The following is an 18,855-nucleotide window of genomic DNA, read 5'->3' as shown; positions in this document are numbered from 1 at the left end:
TTTAAATATAAGTATCTAGGACATTTAATTAAGCGTGATCTCAGAGACGATGATGACATGGAGAGGGAGCGTAGAGCTTTGTCATTAAGGGCTAATATGTTGGTTCATAGGTTTGTTCGATGCTTTGCTCCAGCTAAGATAATTCTGCTTTTTACGCGAGTCGCCTGTGGTACCGACATACACAAAAGTCGTACACTGCTCTCCGTACCCGATACAACAATTCTTTTAGGATGCTATTGCGGCTGTTCTGTAGTGCGTCTGCAATGTTTGCGGAAGAACGGACAGACTCTTTTTCTGCCATACTACGGAAGAAAATGGCTTCTTTTAGACAGACTTCGTAACAGTAGCAACAGCATCATGAAAATGATTGCTGAGAAAGTGGAGGGACCTCTCATAAGGAACCTCATAGAATTTACGCGATCTTTGTTTAAAATAATTTACTAACATAGTTTATAAGTCAGTTATGATTTAAATATGGATTTACGTTATCCAAAAATAAATAAATTATATACATAAACAATTTCCTACTAACGAAATATATTTAAAATTAAAAAAGAATAAATAATTTCATATTTTTTATAAAAAGTTGTCTCATTTTGTTGTAGTTGCAGATAACTTTTAATTATATCTTACAATATTCTAACGATGGTTTTAATGACATATACAGAATCAGATTTTACGTTTTCAATAGTATAGTATATTTCCATATTGAATTTCATTGATTTGATTTACCACACTATAGCAATTATCAGTACATGTAGATTCATCCCACGTAACGCAATTTTTTAGAAGAAATTGTCAGGTCTTTATGCTCACGGTATAAGGATTGCTTTGTAAATTGAGGCAAGCATTGTTCGAGTCACTTTAAAGGTCTTTATGCTCAAACTGAACAATAATGTGCTGATTTTATAGTATTTGTAGTCGTTCAACCAACGCCATCTACACGTTTACGTGAGAACTGCAAAGTTCCGTTGGAAGCGAGTTTCTAGCCTGGCACTGGATTCAAACTGAAAGGTGTGATTTCATTTTGTTGTAAAAGTTTGAGTATGACTCAATAGATGTCGTTCTAAGTTTTACATTTGCTGCTTTTCTCGGTAAGTGAAATTGGAGTTTCGTTGTCATTGAGCACTACTGCTACTCCAATATACATCGATAAATTATACTTAAGCCGGGTTTTCACTACACGTTTACGGTCGGACAAAGTCCACTCGGATGACTGCTCGGACGCTACTTGTATCGGCATCCGAGCAGAGTGGACTCGGACGGGGTTCTATTTTTAAGACTATTCTTGGACCATTTTATAAAAACTAAATGGCTCCAACTAAGACAAAGTGGTGAAAATGATCGTGACACTATGAACCCTTGTTTATGATACCAAGTGCGCGTGGTGGTAAGTGACACGCTTATCCATAACAGTTGCAGTGCCACTCGAGTTTTAAATCACAAAGATCTTAGGGGCACTGCCACTGCTTCTGTCACCCTGAGACACTTACCCTTTAAAACCGTAAACGTGTAGATAATGTGTTTCTTGGTAGCAGAAATAGGGAAGTAGGTACTTAATCCTTTTGTTAAAGGTAGAAAATATAATTGCGGGTCGCGTCCCGGGGCATCGCCGCCAGGAGTCTTGCCACATTTTCCCTGTAGATAACTAGTGTCTATAAAGCCTATAAAAATCAACATCAGCTGTTGTGTCCAAAGCAGAAGCAGAAGAGAGTGTCTAGAAACCTTCTTCGAGATATCTTGAGTGAAATTGAACTCTTAAAATGTACAATCGAATTAAATTCTATTAGATATCTTACAGTATATATTTAGATATATATGTGATATCTATGTGATAAGTAAAAGTGGGCACAACTTTATTAGTATATCACAAGAGTGCTTTGAGAGATTATCTGTAGGCAGCGTTAAGAGTGATTGTTATCTTTTTTCTCAAGTAACCGTTAGAATGCTACAAGACCATTTGTAGAACTAGGTAGGATTTAGTCTTGTAGACAGTTTTTAGATAATTTATAGTCTATAATATTTGTAAAAAATAATTTAAAAAAATAAAAATAAAAATAACTAAAGCGTTATAAACGTAACACGCATTCTCTTAATACTAATAGATTTCAAGTTTAAGGGCTTACAAAATATAAACTATCAAAATTGCTACATGGCGAAATTAGATATAATATTTCTGACAGTTTCGCGCCGCGAATTGACATGCGACTTTAAATACATTGTGAAAAGTAATGAAAAACCTGTCATAAAACTAATGCGCTCGCTGTATTTTAAATATTTATATATAAATATAAACTTAATATAAATACAGTTATAGATCGTTGGTTATAAATATTTAGAGAAAGCTTGAATATACAAAATAACTCTCAAAACATACCATTTTCAAGAAGTTCTAGGCTTCTTCAAGCTAATTTCAACTTATATTTACTTTTTAAAAAGAAAATAAATTTTTCTCGGCTACATTATAGACATTCATTAAAAATAAAAGTGGCGATAGGAATTGAAAGCTTTTCTCAAAACACTGTTGGTAGCATTTTGTCTATAGCTTTATCTATAGAAAAACTTTAGACTACGAAAAAATTATTTTTACTTGCTTTAGTGTAGTTGATCTTGTAGAAAAATATTCACTTCTATGAAGCTTTTATAATTGTCTACAAAACGCGATGTCTCTAAGCGATTTTTTAACCGACTTAAAAAAAAGGAGGAGGTTTTCAATACGACTGTGTTTTTTTGTATGTATGTTACGCGATAACTCCGGTATTTGTGAACCGATTTTCATGATTCTTTTTTGTTGAAAAGAGGGTAAAGAGGGTACCTCCATAGTGGTCCCATTTAATTTTGAAGGAAATCATATACCTCTAAGGGTGGCTGTTCACGCATGTAGATTCATTTTTATAAATAGCGCCTAAATTTTGTTATAAGGAATCAATTATTTTAATCGTTGATTTTGCTATTCTCCAATTCAAGGCGTTTTTCTCTCTCAATATAGTTTGAGTAGTGAGAACCGATTTTCATTATCTCCTGTGTCAAGTCCCGTATAGTGGCGAACTAGGGGATGAATTCGGGTTTGCGCACTTTCCGGTAACCAATTTCAATAAGACTTGGTAATTACATGTAATTCCAAAGTTGCTGGAATGGCGAGCGTTTTATGCAATAAATAACCTTTCACATGTCACCTAAGGTCATAAAAAAATTGTTAAAATCCAATTGGTCGCAAAAATACATTATTCTGTATAATTTTATGGATTGTATTATATATGACTAGAAAGGTGAATAAATTCCCTATAAGACAATGTATATTTCAATGACATACCTAACTTATGTTGGAAGAATTAAATTTTCATTAGAAAATTGAGGTTATTTCTTCACGCCAACCACATTTCACATAATGATTTCACTATATTATATTGATAGACGGCACAATACACATACACAACATGGAAGTACAGTAGTTTACGCGCTCATTTCAATTGTTTTTATCACTTCCGAACGTGGAATTACTTCAAAAAGTTTATTTATTTGTCAACATATAAAAATGCATCATGCCCGCCTCGCGCGCGAATTACCGACAGATGATCGAATGATGATCGAATGATGTGACATAATATCCAAGGTTCACCACCTACACCAGAACTTTTAATATTCTTTACTTCATCCATTTTGCATGAACTCTTACAACGTCCAATAGAGTAAAAACCAATAATTATAGTTTTTTTTTAAATAACATCTACTGAAGACGCGCTGTAATGTGTTTGTCAATAAGTATAAACACTACAGAATGTCCATAAACGAAATATATCTAGAATAAACTTAGTTAGAGTATTGATAGATTTAACTGGACATGTATAGAACAATTTTACTAAAAATAATGAGTTGATCTTAAAATGAACTTAAAATAAGTACTATAAGAGTAAATCTTAAGAGGGATCACACTTAATTAAGTTGTTTTGGTATTAAGAAGGTTTTAACATTTTGACTTGAGTGAAATAAGTCTATAACCGCTCACGCGATACATGCAGCCGTAGACGCATACCACACCTAGAGGTGCCGGTGATGATTTTATACCGATTTATCGGATATCGAAGTTATAACAGGTAAAAGAACTAATATTAATTGCTATTTCGGTAACTACTCTAGCAAACCATAAAGTTTTTAATGCCTGGGTCTGTCAAAATAAACAACTTCAAAAATACGTCACGACAATCGTGTGAGTATTGTTTGGGCTGGTGATTTCGGTATTTATTTATTGAAAACATATCGTAAGTAGCGTTTTTCAAGTTTACCCTGAATATAAATGTTTATAAACTATACTTTAAGGAGTAATTTCATGGTAAACGTTAGAACCACTCAAACGGAATATTATCATATTTATCCAAGTACACCAAAAATTTCATTAGTGCTTTTTAAGTGCAGGATTTGCGTTGTATTACTGCATTTTATTTGAGATGTTTTTGTTGGTAGTACGGAGGGTATTTATTTAGCAATGCAGAATACTTAAACTGAATGCTTTTCTAATTTGCGAAACCAAATAGCCGCCATTTTGCGGTAGGAGGAGCGCATCGCGTGAGCATTTCTTTTTTCTAAAACCATTTATAGAAAACTATTATCTAAACCTATACCAAATTAAGACTGTTTATAGATATAATAGTTTTGAGGCGTATAAAGTGTGCTCCTTGGGTTGTTTGCACAACAAATTAAATTTATCTCCGTGAATATAAAAGCTAAATTTAGTACTGACTGTATATATTGTTACCTACCTTGAAGGAGTGAAATCCACCGGCGATGCATTTACTGACCACTTGACTCTAATGGGATTGTCTCCCATAGGTCGACAGGTTAATGTGACTGGCAGGCCCATCTTCGTCGTCAGATTCGTTCCCACTGAGTCGAAATGTACTGGCTCTAGAATTTTAATTAGAAATTAGTATGTTATATTTCCTAGCTTTTTAATGTCGCTGTCAGTAAAGTAACCCCCTTTATTTTATTTTTTTGAACATCCTTAGTGTAATAAGGTCACAACTGCAAAATTACAACATTGCAGAAGTTTAAAGATTCTACGAACGAAACTAGTCAACATTGTCATTGCGTACGTCGCCCTGAGACAAATTTCATAAGTGCCATGTATGCTTGTAGATCCACATTGCTATCTGGAGGCAGAAATAGGTATGGGCAGGGATCCGCCACTCGCTCACGGTTACGCGATAAGTGCCTACCACTGTGTGTATCGAACGGCGGCACAAGCGCTCATACAAGTCTTTCATTTATGAGCATTCGACTCCGCAAGACTGCACACGGCGGGCAACGTTATTTTCACCTCTCTCAGCGCGTACTTCTGCTCTTTTTTCCTCGTAGTGAGCACCTGGCGTCATTAGTCAAATTTAGTAGGCTATTATAGCATAGGTATATTCGATTTTGTATGAGAGTTATGTGTATGTTACGTAGTAACTTTTAAGTAATCTGTGGTATGGGTCACTACTTCCCTGGACGAACTCTTTCACAAAGAGCTCTACTGTTATTTAAATTGGATCTTGTGGCATGCCCTGTACCTAATAATCATTAACTCATACTCAACCAAAGAATCGCGTGGCACCGTTTACCTTTCAACAGTCAAATATGCATTAAATTTCAATACTAATTTACCATGACCTTGAAACTAGAATATTGTCATAGGTATGTAATGGTGGTGGTAATACTTCCTTGGACGAGCTCTTTCATAAGTAGTTCCATTGCTACTTGCATTATGTCTAGAATTAGTTATCGACCGAAAATGTACTACCTATCACGAAAGGCACGTTAATTTTGTCAAATATAAGCTGTTTCCAATTTTATCAAGCGCTACTTACTATTCACACTAATCCACAAATTTTTGCTCAAAGGTTCTCCAATTCCATTCTCAACGTTGCAAGCATACATTCCTTCATCAGACAGTGAAACTACTTCTATCACGAGGGTCCCGTTTGGGTAGCTCATGATGCCACCCCCAGCGAGGTCGAGTACCGGTCGCCAGATACCTAGAGTCGCTGGAACCAGATAAATTAATAATATATATATCGTTCTAGGACCAAAACGAATGCACATAAGCGAAAGTTGCAGCGTGAAAGAAGATGTAGTGGCCAAGACATGGAAAGGGATGTTTAGATGGTTCTAACACATGGAGAGAATGAATGAAGAAAATTGACGAAGCAGATTTATCGGGTTTGTGTGAGTTGTTGGCGAGGGCCAACCAAGGCAAACTTACCACGAGCAAATAAAGGCTATTCTAAAGAAAGGGGTCAATGTACCTTTAACCAACGATCGAGTATGAAAACACTGATACGTGTCTATGAGGCGAAAATATATGTCAGGGCGTAGCAAGTGGAAGGCACCAGTCTCTAATTTAATTTGAAATTTGGACTTGAAAGAAATTTATCCATTTTAAGTGATACTTACCATCTCTCTTCATCCAATGGATCTGAGGCGAAGGATATCCATTAGCGTTGCAGTATACCATACCACGCTGTCCCAAAAGCAACGATGTATTTGTCGGTTCTTCTACCCATTTAGGAGCCACTGTAAATATATAATAAAACTATAATATGAAAAGCTGTTTCATAATACCACGCGTGTTAGTAATTATCACTGACCAGTCATTTAACTTTCAACCACTTTTTCGAGGGTCCTCCAACAAGAAATATATTCGTATTAAGAAAATGTTAATATGTAAATAACGCATACACTTCATAGCCCCGCACTAGGAAAACCCTGTATCGTGTTTCATAAACCGTTTTATACCTCAAAATATTAGAATAAAAATTAGAGGTAAACAACAATTTAAGAAATAAAGGGAAACCTTCCTCCGAAATTCTGTTCGAATTTTCATTCTTTTTTTAAAGATATCAAGAGACGGCAAAAACGAGTTGTAAGGGTGGTAGTAAGCGAATAAGTAAGAAGTTCAAACACAATTTTTCCAAGTCAGTTGTTATAACAGTCCCATTAAGCTTGTCAAGGCAATATTACCGCACCTATTTATTACAACTTTTATATACCACCGACACAAAATACAATTCAACTTTAAGCCAACAGCAAGTATTAAGAGGCAATAAGGAACACGCAACATGTTGTTTTACGTATTATTGTTTCTCAACAACGAGTATTTATTGTTTCAAGCAACGCTTTCTGACGATATACGATCGGTAGATGGCAGAATGGATCGATGAAACATATTAGCGTTATTGATATGGCCACCGTAAAATGATATTACACAGAGTGTCCCACAGACGTGGGACACTTAGGGAAAGCACTTTAAAAAAAGGATATTTTGCTATAAAGAGACATTATTTTATTTTTTTAAATGATTAATACTGCATTCAAAGACTTAAAAAAAACAGTATTTGTATTTTGGCGATCGAAAGTGTCAATTATGAGGGTTAATTTCTTTAAGGTAACATAAGTATCTTAAGGGAACACCATGAAATTTTATATTTAAGTTTAGGAAAAAGAATTATAATACGTTTTACTGTCGGTACTATATTTCGAGATAGGGCTCCGGCTCGTAACAGTTGGAGAAAACCGAGTTATTTAATAAATGTTATCCTTCATGGATCAGTTTTGCTGAAATGCACATGGGACTTGTCAAATTATGCAGTGACCCTCAGGTCTTTGCGATTTAAATCTCTGAGTGGCGCTGCAACTGTAATGGATAGGCGTGTCACTTGATATATAAAAAATCGGTCTACAATTTTTAAAATACTTTCCCTCCGTATCCCAACCCCCGTGTACCAACGTGGGACAACCTGTATTACATTCTAATGATTTATAAGGTCAACTTACCATTGATATAAAGATCAGCAGTCTGGTTCACTTTGCCTACGTGGTTAGTCGCAATACAGATGTATTTTCCGCAGTGTTCCAATGATACTCTCTTTATTATCAGCACGCTGAATAACTCCGAACTCCTTTCAGTTATCTGCAATTTAGAATAAGTACGTACATAATTGAGTTAAGTGGGATAACGATCTCCATGTACGGGCTCAACACCCCTCTGGAGAGATGTTTTTAGTAGATGATATGATTTCACATGTTTCGAGTTTTAGCTGAGTTTGCCTTTTTAGAGTCATAAATGTCATTCTGGGTCCTTCGTTTTCTTTTATGATGATTAGAAAAGTTTTGTGATAAAAGGTAAAAGTTTATTTCGTAATCTTGTAGAAGATTCCGTATGTTCTGTATGTTCCATATTTTTTGTAGGATACGATATTTAAAATCCAATCTTTACCCTCAAATTAGCGGGAATTTTCTTTCCATCTTTCAGCCAAGAAAAGTAAATTGGAGGATCTCCACTTATAATGTTGCATGTGATTTGAACAATTTGTCCCTCTTTTAATCCTGATCCAACTCGTAGCTCATCTAGTTCTGGTGCTTCTACTACTTGAATTTCGAAGGATCTGGAAATATATATTTTTTTGAAATCATTATTCAACAACAACATATTCAGAGTTATCTTGAGGCTTCATTGCTTTTGCAGTGCCTTTGGTATATTTGCGGGTGCGTGTGTAGATGATTTTTACGTAATTATTCGCAAAAATAATGCGTCACAGATGACGTGGTAGCACCAATCATATTACGAGGATGATGTAGATTCACCGTGTTAGACATTGACATTCTATTAGAGTAAAATAAAATAATAAGGTAATTTAACTTATTATAATTATTTTCCTTGTTTCTACAAACTTAGCGCATTAGATTACTGTTACTAACAAATATGGACGAATTGGTTTGGTAATAAATGAATTTGAAGTTATTCATATTACTGAACAAAGCTACAAAGATTCATGTCCACAAAACAGTGACTAGGCCAACATTAATGTATGAGTGTAAAACGTGGACACTAACGCTGAAGGAAGAACATAACTTTATTAGTGGCAGAATGAAATATATTTCGAAAGATTCTGGGACCAATCAAAGGAGAATTTGGGAACTAGAGGGCCAGATTCAATAGACAAATCGAAGAGCTAGTATCTGAGTAAAACATAATCGGGGAAGTAAAATCCGCCCAACTTTGCTGATTGGGGCGTATGGAAAGAATTGGAGGCCAACGAGCTGCCAAAAGAGAGATTTAGAGCGACCTACGAGGCATTGTCCAGTGAGGCGTTCGAGATATCGCCTAAGACCTGAGAAAACTGAACGGTCGGAAGTGTAACAAGACCGTAAGTAATGGCGTACTTTGGTGTCAGAGGTCAAGGTCCACTTCGGCTCGCTGAACCAATGAAATAAGTAATTTGAAATTATTGCAACGTTTTGAGAGTTCATTATTCGGGTACTCATATTGACAATGAATTCGCTGATATAGGAGGGAGATTTTTAAATGAAATTGCAGTATAAGGGCATTATCAAAGAAACTGTACAAAATATTGAAGAGTAAATTTTCTTAGTACCGTTTTTGGAATTGGCTTGTGGCTGCGAAAGTTTTTTATAATTATTATCAACCTTTTGAACAATCTATATAAAATGTACATCTATCTTACCGTCTAGCCATTTCACCGGAAGGACTATAAACATTGCAAGTATAAGTATCTCCATTTTCTTCCTTCATAACTCTAGGTATGTCTAAAACTCCATCTGTACCAGCTTCAAAGATTTGTCTTTTCTTACGTTTTCTCTTTTTCAACAATGTGTTTGTATTCATTCGTTTGTAGCGTGCGTGTTGGGGTAAAGTAGAGCTGATGATTTTCCGACCTTTGTGCTCCCATTCTAATTTGCTGGAATGAATAATAGAAAAGTCTTATAAAAAAATAGATTGTTTTCATATCACAAATCCTATTGAGTGTCCTTTCGGTGTGGCATCGATGCCAGACTTTAACGAAAAGATGAGTGTTGCCTAAACATTTAATAAATTTATTTACATTCAGGAATAATTTACATACTTCTAAGTTTTCCTTATCCTCTTTCCTTATAATAAAATGACGTAATTCAAAAGCATCAATTTCCGGAAAAATAGGCAAAATAGATTTAAGAAACGTAAAAAATAAGTATGCTATTTAACTAATAGGTTTAGGCGTTACTTTACAGAAATCCATGTTAATAAAAATGGAGGAGGAGTTCGGCTGTATATATTTTTATGTATATTTCAGATATCTCCGTCAATTGTAGACCGATTTTGAAAATTCTTTTTTGTTTGAAAGGGTGCACTCTCGTGGTGATTCCATTGTCGCCTAGTCGGAACCTGATGCGGGGATCCCATAAAAATCGGAGAAAATCATTAAATTTTATAGGCATGTCCGTGTATTCACTAATTCCATCCATCAATTGTGCACCGATTTTGAAATTTTTTTTTGTTCGAAAAGGTATACTCCCGAGATGTTTCCTGATGCTGTTCCAGATTCGTTTCGGCTATCACAAATTACTAATTATTTTCCGCAAATAGAAGTCGACTTTTCACTTGACACAATACATGTAATCGACAAATCGAAATCAAATAAAGGAGTCCGTAAAAGTCCCATTGTCACCAAGAAGCTTCTAAGAAGTCAAAATCTAATGAGGGGATCCCACGGAAATCGAAAAAAACAAACTTTTGAAGTTGGTTTCTTTTTCAATGAAAAACTTACAATTATAATTTACTTATTAACTTGTAGTGACACCAGTCATACAACATAGAAGCATACATCCTTCGCGCATAGCTCGTTGGTTCATACTGAACGACACGGGGTAGCTGCATGACGGATGTATGTGAGTCTGGAGGCGCGCACGTAAATACCACGTAATAGAGTTCAGGGTTCTCGGCAGTTTTAAGTGTGCCAGTTAGGTGAACACACATGAGATACGCCTTGTAGTGAGGCGCCGATCACCTCAATAACAATAATTCTTATCGATAATTTAGAAATTATCAGCACTAAACTATATTACTGTCGGTTTGCGATGTCAAATCCACTTTGTTATTGAGAGTGGTATGGTTACCGTTCTGCCTTTGAGTAATTTATGATAAGTGCGTTATTTTGTATGAATAGTTGAAGTCATCTAATTCCTTAAATTACTTTGCTTCTTACCGTTGATAGTTCATTATGGCCTACCTCAAAATCTGCAACTATGGTTTTCATATACATTAGTGTACTATCCCTAAAACTAACCTGATTGGATATCCATAATATGGACAACGAAGTTTTAGAGGTTCCCCACTTTGCACTTTGATTGGTGGCAGCGATCTTATGTATGGTGGACCTGAAAATATTTATAAGAAATTTGATTTAGAGTTAGCTAACAACCGTTGTACCTATTTAATTTTCGTTACGTTTTCTATCAGAAGTTAGCAACAATCACAGCAAGGCAATGTGAAAGTTTGATTCGTCGTCGACGGTTTGAATGATTTTAAATACTGTGATATAGAAACATTGTCTTGTTGTTTTGCGTACATGTAAAGTTACTCATTTTAGCTATGTGCTTTGCCACGAGTGCTTTGAGACGAGGATTGAAATTTCTATGGCGCATTTTCGGTGGAAATGGTCTGGGTTGACGAGTATGGGCGAGGTGAGTATTTCAATATTTGTTGATGTAATATTGAACCGTTTTGCTGCCCACATAGAGTATTATACTCTGCAACGGAAACATGATTTCTCGCGCGAGCTCGGGATTGCCCGCACAATCTCGTGCGAGTTTGCGATGTCTATTATTGTCAATCGCGAGATTGTAGGGTATGTACGATTTCACACCTAAAAAAGGTGACTTCATCTGATTCTTCCGTTGACAAATTTAATAAATAATAATTTACGGGACATGTTACTTCTGCCGCGTGTTGTTTGCTAGACGAACTGAACAGCACTGAATCGTCACTATCCATAACCACAGCGCGAGCTCGCGCGAGGTCGCGATATCTCGCACGAGCTCGCGAGAGCTATTAATGCAATTTTTTGGTAAAAATAGGCCGGCGAGATTTTAATTCTCGTCTCGCCTCATCTCGTGTCCACTTGGCGGTCAAAAATCACCCTCAGACTAGACCAGATCTACTTAACCTGATAAAAAAGACAATTTTAATGTTCATCAAAGTAGAAATTATAATAAATCAATGAAATTTGTATTGAACTGATATTCAATTATGTTTCGGGAAATTACCTACTCCACTAATTTGTTATAATTTATTATTAAAAAGATCGAACACTTAGAAAAAACTCCTTCGATCCAGCCGGATTCGGACCGACGTCTTCTAGCAAACCGTGTCAGACGCTATGCCAACTAAGCCACGGAACAAACCACAGGACCTCAGGAATTTTCCTATGTGCTTGTTGTCGGATCGTTGTATTTTGGTTTCAACGACTTTTTAGCCGTAACGTCATCTATAAGAAATCTATGAAAGTATTTCGTCGCCCAGTTAGGTAACTTTACAGCTACCAACCCTGGCTAGACATGTCGCTATTAACTGTAATTAAATTTGTATTGAATTCAATATTTGATATTCAATTATTTTTTGTGTTAATTACAATAAATCTATTTAAAAATGTCGCACCGTAAATATCCAATCTGGCAACGTGTGAAGCACTCTGGTCACCCTCCAGAGCGATGCACGAGTACAGTCCTCCATCTTCGACTCTCGTCCGTGTTATATTCAGATGGGATATAACTCCAACGCCTGTTGGAGACATCATTTGACCAAGAGTGTACCTGTAGATTTTGATACAAAAGTTGCTGGTTAGGTAAAAGTAACTGATCTTGGTAGAACACTATGAATTGATACTCGATTTATTATGAAAGCAATCCGTAGGTAAAAAGAAGATTACTTCTTCATGATGATGAAAATGATATAAAATCTTAAAAACAAAAAAGTACGAAAACTGTGCTAGCTGTGAACTAAAGTATTCGATGGAAAAGATGGTAATTATATTACAAATACAATAACTAAATAAATATTGAACATTGTGCTGTTCCCAAAACTAATGTAAGTAACTACAGCAATTGTGTTGTGGAAATCGGAAACAACAAGGTTACCACAAACAGTTTTAGTTTTCTACATTGATTCAGCCGGGGATGTATTTTTGTGACGGGACGAACAAGTCGTGCGCCTGGTAGTAAGCGACACTCCTATCCATAACAGTTGCAGTGACACTAAGAGCTTTGAATCGCAAAGATCCAGCATTGCCACTGTATCCGCCACCCTGTGACATTAGTTGACAAGTTCCATGTGCTTGTTGCGCATGAGCAATTTCACCAGTATCTTTATCCTTTCAAACCGGAACGCAGTAATGCTCACATTTGCTGAACGAACTTCTACTAAATCCGGGACCTCAGAGATGGCGACTGATATCGTCTACAATGATAATATATACACCTATAGTTTTGTCATTTTTACCTATCGAGAACATTTTACCTTTGATCTGTGTTAGAAGATATCACCACACCGTCTCGTTCCCATATAAATCTAGGAGGTCTATCCGCTGTAGCTGCACATTGGAGGCTGACCTGAGAAATTGAAATCTTATGTTTTATGGCTGATATTTATTTGTCTTTATTTATTTGTGTTTATATTTCTTTTTTCCGAGAAATCACTTTTGTTTTTGCAGCATTACTAAAGAAACAGCGATGTACTTTTCAAATTGAGATGGGCTTATGTTAGCGACCAGCGAAATAAGGTAAAGAAAGTCCTATGACGCTTTCATTGCTGTAAGTCGGTCTTTCACTTGTAATATTTGTGATATATTGGAAATGATACCATATTTTTCGGACACTAAGCGCATATTTTTAATTTTTCAAACAAACCAACGTTTGGAAACGGGAATAAAGGCATTAGAAAGATAATATGACGTTAATATAATGCCATGTTTGTTTTTTTACTTATTTATTTCTCCACAGAAATATATAACAAAATTAAGTCCGGGGTAGTAAGTACTCAGAACATCCATACCAGAATCAATTTAAAACATTCGTTTCCCAAGTGGAATCGAACCCGGAAGTTTTTCATCTGGCGTTCGCAATAATAACCGCTAGGCCACGAACGTAGGTCACGCTACAAACGAATGAATACAAACAGATGGAGTCTTGGACATACCAAGAGTTATGAAGGAAGGAAATGGAGATACTTATACTTGCAATGTTTATATTTTCCTTCCAGCGAAATGGCAAGACGTAAAATGTACATTTTGTACAATTTTTTTTTTATTTTTATTAAAAAATGGAACCGACTTTAAACTTTGCTAATATGCATATACAAACGGAAACTAAACAGTTAACTATCGGTTACCGGATAATGCGCGAAACCAGTTTCATCCCCCACTTTGCCACCCTTAGAGGTGGAATATTCTATCTCAAATTAATAGAACCAACACGAGATACCCTCTTTCCAAAAAAAAAAAGAATCATCAATCAATCAGTAATCGCGTAATGTACACACATAAAAAATAGATGAGAACCGACTACTTTTTTTAAAGTCGGTTAAAAAATCAAAATCGGTTTTTGTTCCGGAAGTAAGTCGTACAGTCGACACCTTCCTGAGCGGGCCTTTAGAAAGTCTATTTCAGTTTTTATTCTTTCTCAATAACAAAAATTTGAATGTAATAACAAACCGTAGGTGTACGAGGACAAATTTTACAAAGAGCACATTGGAAATATGTACTATTGTCAATTATAGTGTGTACTTGAAATTTAAATATCTGCTTTCGTGACCGAACGATTGCCATGCTGAACTGTCCCGCAGAGATCCCGAGTTCGATTTCCGGGCCTGGAGAAATGTTTGTATGGCCTACATTTATTTCTCTCACGAGTTTAGGTGTCATTTGTGGTTGTCAATGTGCGTGTCTATAACATTCGCGATACAGGGCTTCACTAGCGCAGGGTTATGAGTGTGTGCGCTAAAAGAAAATTGAATGCCAAGTGTCTCCTGATCCATAACCCAATAATGTTATGGTTATGTGCACTTTACATGGTTTTTTTTCTTCAGACAAGGAGACGATCTTGAAGTCAAGAACTTCGTGGTTGAATACCCCCGGGGGTACTACCATTAGTCTCATTTTCAACGAAGATAATCGACAGTGGTACTTACATCTTCCCCCGGCGTAATAATTTTCTCATTGAAGTGCTGAGTAATCAGTATATGACCAGATCCAAGATCTCTTCTGAGTCTATCCACTTTCGTTGCTGTAAAAAGACAAGAAAAATTTGTAAAGGAGTGCGTGTGTGTCGTATTTGTACGATGTTGTTTTTTATATTACCTATAGAACTGTAAACAGATCCTTTTCTTCTTATCTTCCTGTGTGTGATTGGTCTGAAAGAAAAAAAAGTTAGTTAGTCACTGTGGAACAGTTATTTGATATTCAAGACTAATTAATCATTTTTGTTTGACATGAAGTTGTAGTTAAATTCGAGTGGTACTCTTTTTTTTGTATGACACCTAGTGACGGGACGAACACGTCATGCGTCTGGTGGTAAGTGACATGCTTGTCGATAGCAGTTGCAGTGTCACTGCTCCGAACTTTAAATCGCAAAGATCTGTAGGGCACTACCACTGCGTCACCCTGAGATATAAGTTGATAAATGTCGTCTGCCTGTAATTTCACCAGCACCTCAAAGCCGAAATGCATTAATGCTCACATTACTGCTTAGCGGCAAAAATAGGTTAGGTGGCAGTACTTCCTTGGACGAACTCTGTCACAAGAACTTCTATCTCTTTCACAAACAAATCCTAGAATTTTATGATCCAGATACTACCGTTGGTTTCACGCAGGGTAGTCACTCGGTATAAATGATAACATGTGTGCACTATAAGCTGTTGTGGAGCGCATTATGCGCCCTCATGCGTCTCCCGGCCGTTACATTAATCTCTGCCTCGTATAGAGCTGAGTGTCCTTTACAGGAAGTACCGCAAAATGCAAAGAGACTGTGACTAGATAAGGAATCATACTTCGTGGTTAATATTTTCATTCAAATAATAATGCTACAAATTTAATATAATAAGACAAGTAGTGCAACTTCCACTTATTCGGTGCGTAGGGTTGTCACATTGTCGTTTTGGTTTTTAAATAATATCAAGTGAAGGGGCGAACAAGTCGTGCGTCTGATGGTAAGCTACACGCCTATCCGTAACAGTTGCAGTGCCACTCAGAGCTTTAAATCGCACAGATCTGAGGGGCACTGCCACTGCGCCTGTCATCCTGAGACATAAGTTGACAAGTCTCATGTGCCTGTAATTTCACCAGCACTTTCAAAACCTAAAATTACTGCTTGGCGGCAGAAATAGATAAGGTGGCAGTACTTTCCTGGACGAGCTCTATCACAAAGAGCTCTACTGCTACTAGTTGTAACTACAGTAGGGCTAGCACAACAAAGTGCGACTTGCGCGAAAGCGACATAAAGCGCGACATACTGCTATTCTCCCATAGAGAATAACAATATCTCGCGAGTCTATGTCGCTATCGCGCATGTTGAGCTCTGTCGTGCTAGCCCTACTGGTTGCATACTGCATTTTGAAATATGACTGTATTAGGCTGGGACTTATCAGGACGTTTTAATTCTATAATGAATGGTATGTGCAACCCACGCTATGTAACGCGGATGCACCGCGAGATTATACGAACGTGTGCGTCCATATAGGGCGCGCGGCAAATGTGTTACAGTTACAATAGAGGGGGAAAGAAAGAGAGGAATACCGAGAATAGCATACAGTGAGCAAAAAAAGAAACTTTCCGTTTTCGTGGCCGAACAATCATACTCGTCGGCGGTCATGCACACATACAAAACCGCGCTGCTACGTTTAAAGTTACACTACTTGTTTTTATTGGTACTATACTAAAAATAAGTAACGTAATAATTGTAATAAACATTAAAACTCGTTCATGGTTTATGCATTTTATTACGGTCTTTTGCAGTTTACGATAAGCGAGAAGGGTCAAGGGTAAGTTATTTGATATAACTTAACTACCTTTTTTGTATTATGTACGCTGCAAGCAAGCAGTCGGCCCGCTTGATGGACAGCGGTAACCGTCGCTTATGAAAGTCTGTACCACTAGGGTTGTCACGAGCGCGTTACCAACCCTCTATGGCCCTTCTAAAACCCCTTTTAAAGGACTCCATGCTGTTTTCCTGCGGAAAAACCCCGTTCCAAAACCTAATTGTACGTGAGAGGAAGCTCCTTTGAAACCCTTTGTTTTTTTTTTTGACGGAGGGAAATTTTTATAGATAATCCTGAGCACAGGGAGACGCAGAAATTATGTGGGGACTCTCCCTCTAAACTGATGGGCCTGCCCCACTAAACCCTACGAGATAGACTCGGTTCCAGAGTGTGAGGAGTCCCTGCCGGTGGCGAGCGGTGCGATGATAAAATGTTGCTGTTGGCATCGTGTCAAATAGTTCTTCCTCCTTGGCTACCACCTACTACTAATATTACCTACCTTCGTGGCCTAGTGGTTATCATTACGAACGCTAGACGATAAAGTTTTGGGTTCAATTTCATTTGGAAAACGAACGTTTTAAATTGATTCTGATCTGGATGTTCTGGGTACTGGGGACCTAATTTTGTTCCTCCAGATGATTGGTATGGTCACGTCTTCGTCAGTCGTTTGAGGTCATGCGATAAGTGCCTACCGCTAAGTGTATCGCCCACAGTGCAAACTTGTACAACCCCAGCATTCGGTTCCGCATGACTGCATACGACCGGCAAAGTCATTTTCACCTCTTTGTGCGCATGCTTAGATCTTTTTTCCTCGTAGTGAACGCCTGATTTCATTAGTCAGATTTAGTTGGCTATTATAACGTAGGTATTTTCGATTTTGTGCGAGACTTACGTATCTGTTACTTAGTAACTATTAAGTAATCTGTAGTAAGGTTATCTGGCACAATAACTTCATTAAGTATTATAACTTTGGTAGATAACCAAAGTTTGATGTTAAAATTAGATCCACCTTTCCAAGTTCTCATTCCAATAACATTTTCTCAGAGCTACGGTTAAATGTATGCATAGTTAACCGATGTTAAACTTCGTTGTTTGCCCACGAGATGGGGAATATAATGAGTTTGCCGTTTGTTTAGCAGTTAATTAAGTTTAATTTAACCTCCGTTACCGCTATGATGTAACATTAAATGTTGTATCAAAATACGATTAAATAATTATGATAAATATGCAGTTTCATTATGTTTTGAATCTTAAGGCATCTTAACTACCGTAAATACAAGGGCGGTGGTAGCTCAGTGGAAGAATGGTTGCTTCTCAATTGAAAGGTCGATGGTTCGAATCCCTATGACTATAAGAGATACCTTACCCCCTTACGGTCTTTTCTTATAAGCCTGAAGGTAAGCTACACGCCTGTCCATAACAGTTGCAGTGCCACTCAGAGCGTTAAATCGCAAAGATCTGAGGGGCACTGCCACTGCGCCCGCCACCCTGACACATAAGTTGACAAGTCCCATGTGTCTGTAATTTCACCAGCACCCTTACCCTTCAAAACAAAGAAACTCCAAATTTCCAACAAGGATTGAAAACTCGTTTAGTATACTAGTTTCAAACATTGTTTAAGTTTAGGACATTTAATACTAAAAATGCGAGGTGGCTCGAATTATGTGTCCGGAAGTGTATATATGTAAGTTTATTATGTATGTATAATAAGTATGTTTATATTATGTTATTTATTTATACCATATAAATTATCGATTAGCTTTCTAGTATATTGTTCTTCTTGTTTAAGTGTAGCACCAACCCATTGTGTTTTTTTTCTGTTTGGCCCAAATGTTGACTGGTAGAGAATGCCTCATGGCATTAAGTCCGCCATTTGTACTTCAGTGTATTGTACAATAAAGCTAAATAAATAGATAAATGAATAAGTAAATTATGTCACTTGCAGTAAATTTATTAAAGCCTCGATATGAACGTTGTACTTTTTGCAGTACAGACAGCGTTCGGTCCTTATTGGT

General features: G+C 36.8%; 1 protein-coding gene across 1 annotated transcript in view; it reads right to left on the bottom strand.

Annotated features, from left to right (window-relative positions):
* LOC113227379 (Down syndrome cell adhesion molecule-like protein Dscam2) overlaps positions 1–17,614 on the bottom strand; it is a 40,017-nt gene extending 22,403 nt beyond the window's left edge. The window contains exons 1-12 of the mRNA XM_026460274.1: positions 17,533–17,614; positions 14,996–15,090; positions 13,328–13,419; positions 12,470–12,624; positions 11,100–11,190; positions 9,501–9,734; positions 8,252–8,420; positions 7,810–7,945; positions 6,430–6,549; positions 5,844–6,020; positions 4,758–4,902; positions 3,113–3,129 (exon numbers count right to left, since the gene is read on the bottom strand). Of these exons, the coding sequence (XP_026316059.1) occupies positions 3,113–3,129; positions 4,758–4,902; positions 5,844–6,020; positions 6,430–6,549; positions 7,810–7,945; positions 8,252–8,420; positions 9,501–9,734; positions 11,100–11,190; positions 12,470–12,624; positions 13,328–13,419; positions 14,996–15,090; positions 17,533–17,614 (1,513 nt within the window). The remainder of the gene's footprint in view (positions 1–3,112; positions 3,130–4,757; positions 4,903–5,843; positions 6,021–6,429; positions 6,550–7,809; positions 7,946–8,251; positions 8,421–9,500; positions 9,735–11,099; positions 11,191–12,469; positions 12,625–13,327; positions 13,420–14,995; positions 15,091–17,532) is intronic.
* Between the last annotated feature and the right edge of the window lie 1,241 nt (positions 17,615–18,855).

Source organism: Hyposmocoma kahamanoa, unplaced genomic scaffold (genome assembly GCF_003589595.1).
Source record: "Hyposmocoma kahamanoa isolate Upper Pololo Valley unplaced genomic scaffold, ASM358959v1 210, whole genome shotgun sequence".
Lineage (NCBI taxonomy): Eukaryota > Metazoa > Arthropoda > Insecta > Lepidoptera > Cosmopterigidae > Hyposmocoma > Hyposmocoma kahamanoa.
This window is presented reverse-complemented; position numbering and strand designations above follow the sequence as displayed.